At 41.0% G+C, this 8,175-nt stretch overlaps 1 protein-coding gene across 1 annotated transcript in view; it reads right to left on the reverse strand.

Annotated features, from left to right (window-relative positions):
- Positions 1-334: 334 nt before the first annotated feature.
- Positions 335-8,175, reverse strand: part of LOC308077965 (chymotrypsin A-like) — a 9,183-nt gene continuing 1,342 nt past the window's right edge. The window contains exons 2-8 of the mRNA XM_080418989.1: positions 7,468-7,554; positions 6,928-7,070; positions 6,176-6,252; positions 5,594-5,669; positions 4,945-5,125; positions 3,712-3,854; positions 335-1,398 (exon numbers count right to left, since the gene is read on the reverse strand). Of these exons, the coding sequence (XP_080275115.1) occupies positions 1,237-1,398; positions 3,712-3,854; positions 4,945-5,125; positions 5,594-5,669; positions 6,176-6,252; positions 6,928-7,070; positions 7,468-7,554 (869 nt within the window). The 3' untranslated portion in view covers positions 335-1,236. The remainder of the gene's footprint in view (positions 1,399-3,711; positions 3,855-4,944; positions 5,126-5,593; positions 5,670-6,175; positions 6,253-6,927; positions 7,071-7,467; positions 7,555-8,175) is intronic.

Genomic DNA, 8,175 nt, shown 5'->3' on the forward strand with positions numbered 1-8,175 from the left:
ACTTTTGGTACTTTAAGTACATTTTTATACCAATACTTTTGTACTTTTACTCAAGTAAATTAGAATCCCGGACTTTCACTTGTAACAGAGTATTTCTACATAAAGTAAAACATTTTAGTACTTTTCCCACCACTGGATCGGTCTAACGGTACCAGAGATTAGCCGTTCACACACACACATGGACACACACGGACACACACACAGACACACGGACGGACGGACATGGGCGAAAACATAGTCTCCAGCCACGGCCTTCTGCCTGGCGGAGACAATAACTGGTACTCAATTGCAATTCCAAGATTTATTCATTCAAGCAATAAGCAATATGCATTCATCACTGCAAACAATGTGCACATCAGGGACAAATACAGGCAGTCATTTGCAGTGATTGTAGGCTACTATTGATTGTGTAGATCAGGGGTTCTCAAAGTGGGGTCCGGGGACCCCCAGCCAGGGGTACTTGAGGGGGTTCCAGGGGGTCCCCAGCCAAATTGGTTATTGTAGCATCCAAAACAGGTTTAATCACTTTAACGCTACATACGTTTGAAAATAGCTGATCTAAGATCTGCTATTTTCAAAACAAACAAAAAACTATAATTTTGAATGCTTTTGAAACGTTCTAATAACACAAATATTGTATGGGGGTCCCTGGCACCTAATGTTTTCAGGTGGGGGTCCGCAGCCAAATATATACATTTTGGGGTAATTGACGGGAAATGGTTTGAGAACCACTGGTGTAAATACCAGCTACAGTAACAACTGTTTGCAGTTTAGTTGTCAGCGATAGTGCGTCCATCTAGGCCTGTCACAATGATTACATCATCGTCTAATCGAAATTATTTGAGATAATCACAGTTATTTTTGCACATTCGTCATAATAGTCTAAATTGTTTCCATGTTGAAAAATGTTCATACATTTAAAAAAAATAAGGCAGAAATAGCAGCTCTACAAGCTTACAACGCATCACAAACAACTATTTCTGCTTTGCTTCCAAAGTATAAAATCATTAAATATGCCAGTAATTCCTTTGTATGTTCACTCGCCCTGGGCAATTTCTGTTTACGAAGTCTAAAAGGCAAACAGATTTGTTTGTTTTTTTGTTTGTTTTTTTCAATGTTCAATGCCAAAAACACAATTCAATCGTTAATCGCGACTATTTGTATGACAATTGATCGGCAACTTAAATTTAGTAAATGGTGACAGCCCTAGGTGCAGCCAGGCGGTGCGTTAACAGTTTAGTTGTCAGCCATGGTGCGGTCCATCCAGGCGCGCAGATGAGGGATGGCAGAGTACACGCCAGGTGTGGTGGTAATGCAGCCCCTAATGCCCCAGGAGGTGACACCAAACAGCATCCAGGCTCCGTTCTTCTTGCACACCAGGGGTCCGCCACCGTCACCCTGAAACAACAAGAACCGTGTGTTTTGTAACCACTTGAAAAAAAACATATGTTGTTTAGCGAAGTCCCTCAGGGCTCTACATTAGTGTCTTTTCTGTTTTCGCTCTACATGAAACGCTGAAATTAGCCAATCTACAAGCTTACAAAGTACACGTTTTCCCCCACAATATGGATGCTGGGGTTTGGCATTTTGTTTTATAATGACATTTTGGTCATGGGTGGGATGGCCGACTTTGAAGTATTTTAACCACGTCACCACGTATCCACAACAATGTTCTAATCTAAATTATAAATCTAATATATATTTCTTATTTTATGTATTTATGTATTTATGTATTTATGTATTTATGTATTTATGTATTTATGTATTTATTTACTTATTTACTTATTTACTTATTTACTTATTTACTTGTTTACTTATGACATGCCTAAAATGGAGACACCAGGGTTAAAGTGGTTAAAGTACTTCACCCCCAAAATGACTTTTTTAGTTTTTTTTCAATTACTCATATGAAGCCTTGAATACATTGAGAATTTGTCACCTATGCGGTGAATGAAGAATCCGAAATAAAGAAAATGCTCTATGAGTTGAGCAAAATAGGGGTTCATGATTAACAACAGCAAAACCATATAAAAAATCTGTTTGTAAACAACTAAACAACTGACAGAGTATAATCCAAGCCCTCTTGCATCCAGTATGTGTCCCTAGAACTTTCAAAACATCACATTTTCACAGAAACTTTAAGACTCTTCCGGGATAAACAGTCTCATGTGAAAGAGATATGTGCCTGGGTGTGCGTGTGGGATTCAACACAGGTGACTGACTTCACATGCACTTGTACGCCCAGGTGTGGGCGTCCTTCATACATGAGACTGTTTACACCGTTAAAACCAGTGTTTCAGAAGTAATGAGCAAACAGACTCGATACAGGACGCTTGGATTATACTCTGAGAGTTGTGTTGGAGTTTATAAACATATTTTTGATATAGTTTCGCCGTTTTTAATCCTGGCCGGACTCCCATTTTCTTCAATTCATCAAATATTCTCTTCGTTTTGGGATTCTTCATTCACTGTGACGGAATGCGGCACAAACAAACTAAACCTCCATGAATGGGGTGAAGTTTTCCTTTAATGTGTTTGACGTCTAATGTCGCCGCGTTCACACTGGCAGCTACAAGAGATACGAAGCTAAAAAAATTACGCGGTTTTGTCGACACACTCGTTGACGTCAAGCATGCGTCCGAAAAGCAAGCAAAACTATAAAGGAACATAATAACGCCTACGGTTAAAAAGAGCACACGGAACTGACGGAAATAATTAGTTTCACCCCATTGCAAGCAGGCATTGTGTGAAGAGGGAAGTTGAGTGGAAGTTGAAAGCTGCAGTTGAAACCAGCTCAACTTGGATGGCAGCTTTGATTTTGTAGCAGCTGCAACAAACTTGGCCGTTGCTTTGTATCTTCATGAACGCGGCATTCATCCATTAAGACCAGGAACGCATCTGTCGCATCCGCCTCTGTCATTTTAGGATTTCTTTGGCTATTCAAAAATAGCAGATATACAAGCTCGTAGCGCGGCACCGAGTGCCGCACTACGAGCTTGTAGATCTGCAATTTATTTTTTTTATCGTGAAAATTCGTGCAAATCTTTGAATATATATATTTTTTAAAGCGACATTTTTTAACTCAAATCTTTGCTTCTGAGGATTCTTTAATGTCTTCTAAATCCTAACAGTTTTTTTTAAAAACGTATGTTGCTATAATCAGTGGTTCTCAAAGTCTTTCATGTCAAGGATCACCAAAATTATATGTATTAGGCCGTGGGCCCCAATCTATTAAAAAATATGTTGTTCCAGGGACCCTCCCCGAAGCAAAGATTTGAGTTAAAAATGTTTGCTTTAAAAAAAAATATATATATATACCGTAATTTCCGGACTATAAGCCGCTACTTTTTTCCCATGCTTTGAACCCTGCGGCTAATCTATGGATTTTTACAGCTAACGGCCACTAGGGGACCTTCTAAATCTATGGATTTCACACCTGCGGCTTATAGTCCAGTGCGGCTTGTATATGCACACATTTGTTTTTTTCCCCTAAATTTGGCTGGTGCGGCTTATATTCAGGTGCGCCTTATACTACGGAAATTACGGTATATATATATTCAAAGATTTGCACAAATTTTCACGATTATTCAAAAATAGCCAAAGTATAAAATAATGGTTAATGTGGTTACACAGATACGTTCCCGGTTTGAATGGGTTAACATCATCTTGACATTTTTCCTCTCTTTTTTTTCATTGAAGTGTGTCACTCACCTGGCAGGTTTCAGCCCCGTTGGCTCCAGCACAGAACATCTGACTGGTGATGGCAGAATGGCGGAGGCCCCAGTAGCTCTTGCACTTCTGGAACCCCCAGAGGGGCAGGCAGGCCTGCCGGAGCGTGGTAGGTGTCCTGGCAGCTGGGAAACACAACAGAACGTACATACGATTCAACAGTTTAGCTTTGAGCTAATAGACCAAGGTTGGGGGGCCTATACGTTTTCAGAGCATGTTTATTTTGAATGAACAATCAATCGATTGTGCTGCGGCCTGGATCAATGGAACTAAGGTAGTGTACTTTAAAAGATCTACACCATGAATTAAAAAAAATATACATATATTTAATATCATATTGTTTATGTCCCCCAAACGTTTTTCAAAAGGTTTGAGCCTAAATCAAGCCTCAGATATACTCATTCCAACTAACTTCTCTCGGCTTATAAAGCACTTTCACCTGCAATACCACATTGTCCTGTTTGGCATGGGGCGCTATTGAGCCGGTTTGTGTGCATGTTATCTCCTGGTTCTGTGTGGAAAAAGTAAAAAAAAAGAAGAAAAAAAGAAAAAAAATGTTTTTTTTTGGGGGGGTTGGAACAAAAAAACGGGAGGTATTGTACCCTGACGTGACGTCACGTCAGGGTGCAAATCAGTTTGGCCTGTTTTGAGACCAATTTACAGAAAATCCCAGATTTGCTGTGAAAGCCTGAGTGTTCAAACTGGGGTATTTTTGGGGATAGAAGAGAGGTAGGGGAGACCAAAAACACACAAAAAAGAAGAAAAAGTTAAAATTCATGGTGTAGTCCCTTTAAGTTTCTATTTATCACATCAGCTAACACATTTTGGGATTGATTGATTGATTGAATGATTTAATAATTCAATACAGTGCAGTACAGTACATAACAATACAGGTCAAAGTTTATGCTAAAGGTTGTTTCCATTGTAGTCCATTGTACTAACAAATCGCTGCTATAGACACCTATATGTGCCACTCAGAATGTCTCTGAAAGAGGCTAAGCTGTCTATAAGACCGTCTGTCTGTCTGTCTGTCTGTCTGTCTGTGTGTCTGTCTGGAGCTAATCTTACAAACCGCTGGACCGATCAGCGCCAAATGTCTTGTGCACACTGTTTGTCACTATAGGCTAATGTACAATCCACACATCCTACTCTGTCCTACTCTATTCTACACTGTTGAACTGTGGTTGATGGGTGTGTTTGCTCTCATCCACTCACGGCTGTAGCGGGTCAGGCCCCAGCCGGTGGCCACGCAATTGGTGCCATGATGGTAGTTGTCGCACGTCTCGGCGACGCACACAGGGGACACATAGCTGTTCATCCGGGCAGGGTGGGCCAGTTTGATCAGGGCGATGTCGTAGTCATGAGTTCCGGCGTTGTAGTAGGGGTGATTGAAGACCTAGCATGTAGGAGAGATGAATGGAAAAAGATAGTTTGTTAGTACTTGTTGACTGAATGAACGCCTGGCTCCAACCACATTTTCCAATCTGTAGCCAAGGAACATTTAAAATGTAAAAAAAAATGTAATTGCCAAAATTATGAGCAGGTAATGAAGAGAGGACCCTGATAACAAATGTAACAAAATAATGTTGTGTCCCTATTTTATCGTCTCTGTCGGATGGAAACCTCATTATCTCCAAAACTGTTGCTTTTCAGGATTCAAATAAAAAAATAAACGTAGCGGATCAACAAACTCAAAACGCAACGCTTCACGCCACGTTTCGAGCTTGTATATCTGCTTTTCTGTGACGCTGTAGTATGATGAAGTAGGATGTTCATTTACGAAAAAACACAAAAGGTTAGAGATAAGAGGTGTCTGCCCGACAGCAACAATATGCATCATGTCATATCAAACAAAGCAGCTTACTCGTGCAATACTCTTCCTCTGGATGCCCTCAGTGTTTCTGAGGTCGTGCTGGCCCAGGATCACACGGTGACTTGTGCTGGAAAGGTTTACAAAGAAATACACAATGATGGTGGGTGTTTAACTCAAAGAGGAGAGACACGCAAGGTGCAAAAGGCAAAGAAAATGGATTATTTTTTAAGGGCTATGGAACGAACGAACGAACGACAGAAAGAAATGAACCAACGAACAAACAAACAAAACAAAGAGGATGGATCATCTTCAGTCAGTCCTTTCAGCAGTCACAAACACATGGAGTTACAACACGTTTTATTATAGATAGATAGATAGATAGATAGATAGATAGATAGATACGATACTGTGTGCACACACACACACACACAGTATGTGGATATAAGACACACTGTGTGTGTGTGTGTGTGTGTGTGTGTGTGTGTGTGTGTGTGTGTGTGTGTGTGTGTGTGTGTGTGTGTGTGTGTGTGTGTGTGTGTGTGCGTGTGCACGTGTGCGTGTGCGTGCCTGCGTGCGTGCGTGCGTGTGTGTGCGTGTGTGAATATAAGACAAATGGCAGCTTGACTACTGTACTTGGCCTTGCAGCTTGCAGCAGTCACAACCCAGTACTTGCCGATCAGCGTTCCTCCACAGAAGTGCGAGCCGCTGGCCTGGATTCACATAGTTTTCATTAGCAAACTGTACGATTGATTCAACATAAGAGTGCTTCAGATAGTCTGCCATTATGAAACGACATAACAACATACTGTAGCTTCCCATCTTTCCTTTCGTCCGCCTTACTGTCACCCACCCCTTTGCATGCATAGGTGCACACACACACACACACACACACACACACACACACACAGCAAACACTCCACTGCACGGTCCACTCTAGTACAAGGGTTCCCAAACTTTTCAGGCCGTGACCCCCCAAAAGAATCATTTTTGAACTGACGACCCTGACAAGCACTTGGAATCGTAGGAGTTGAGGCATTACATTTAGCTTGACTCGGTTCCACAGATAATTGTCAAAATAGCAATTTTTGCCTCTTTCTTAGGTAATATTTGACAATTTCACAAATGTTTGACAATTTTTCATAGCATAGTTTGTTGATTACTTTTGAAAAATTAATTTACAAATGTCTTAAAAGCGCTTTAAGCGCTTAAATTGTCACTTTAGAAATGTGCAGATACCCCGAAAACACTTATACTGTATGTTGGTTTCTTTAACTGTGAGAAAACAATGTTGCACCACATTAAGCTAATCGTCTGGGGACCCCCCAAAATAATTTCTCAGTTTGGGAACCACTGCTCTAGTAAACAAAGAGTTGTTGGTGATTTACCTGCAGGGACGCCTGCCAGGGCCAGGAGTGAGCTACAGCCTGCCGACCGTTAATGATCCCCAACCCAGAACATCCAGGGATGTTTGGACGGATGGCAGGACGGCCACAGCCTAGATGTGGCCGCGGACCCCCATCTGAAAGTGCTGTGTACCAAGGACCCCCCAGAAGAGAAGATTTGTGTTAAAAACCACAGCGCGCATGCACACACACACACACACGCACACGCACACGCACAATTTCATCGGCTTATAACACTGTATATTTACAGTTAAATAAGCACTCTTAAAGGGATAGTTCACACCCACAAAAAAATCTATCGATTAGTCACCCCATGGAGACTTGATATTTTTTAGTTTTTGTCGCATTCCTAAGACAATAATTTGATGACCGGCAGGTAGGAGACACAAAGAGTCTCCTTTGTATCCCCTACCAGAACCGCTGCCTACCGGTTCGCTGATCATGAAATTCTTGGTTTAGATATGGGAAGAAGAAAAAATTGGGTCAAATACTTGCGTAACATTTTTTGTCTACTCTACCCACATGTGAGTGCGTCTCCCAGGGTGGTTCCATTCTCCACGGTAACTTCTGCAAGGGAATACAAGTGGTCTGCTGATGCTGGATCTGTACCTGTTCAAAAGATGGACGGCAACTGTTCAAGCTGAGCAACACAACTTCAAAGTGACCACCATTACTTTGGATTAGATTTTTGACATGTTCCTTCTAAAAGTCATTAGTTAAGTAGGTCAGAGAGAAATATTCTCAATATCAGCTAGAGCACGGGGGCTTATGACCTTAAAGCTGCACTTCTACCCCGGATTTGAACCCAGTTTCCTGCCTGCTTGCTCAGGGGATAAACTGAATCTTGACCAGGTAAAAATTCTTGGTGACCTATCTAAATGTCTCAATAGAAGAGCAGGGAGACAAAATACAACCACCCCAATTGTATAGGTTATATTTTATTAACATACTCTACCATACAGATTGGACAAATTTACATTTCATTCATAAAATAAAAGTTACTTAGTGCCGCTTTGACTTTTTTTTCCACTCATCTCAAAGTTACAGCTAATGTTTGTTTAAATTAAAAACAATTATGCCCTTTTTGTTGATTCAATTGCATTTCTATGCTGATGTTTTTATAGGTGTTTCTATTCACCTGTTTCCTAGTCTGTGTTTTCCACTTGCTGTCGATTTGATCCAATGAAATCCAATTAAACTGGTCAGATGACCAATGATATCCAAATGAAA

Source organism: Gymnoscopelus braueri (assembly GCF_963280865.1).
Source record: "Gymnoscopelus braueri genome assembly, chromosome: 22".
Classification (NCBI taxonomy): Eukaryota; Metazoa; Chordata; class Actinopteri; order Myctophiformes; family Myctophidae; genus Gymnoscopelus; species Gymnoscopelus braueri.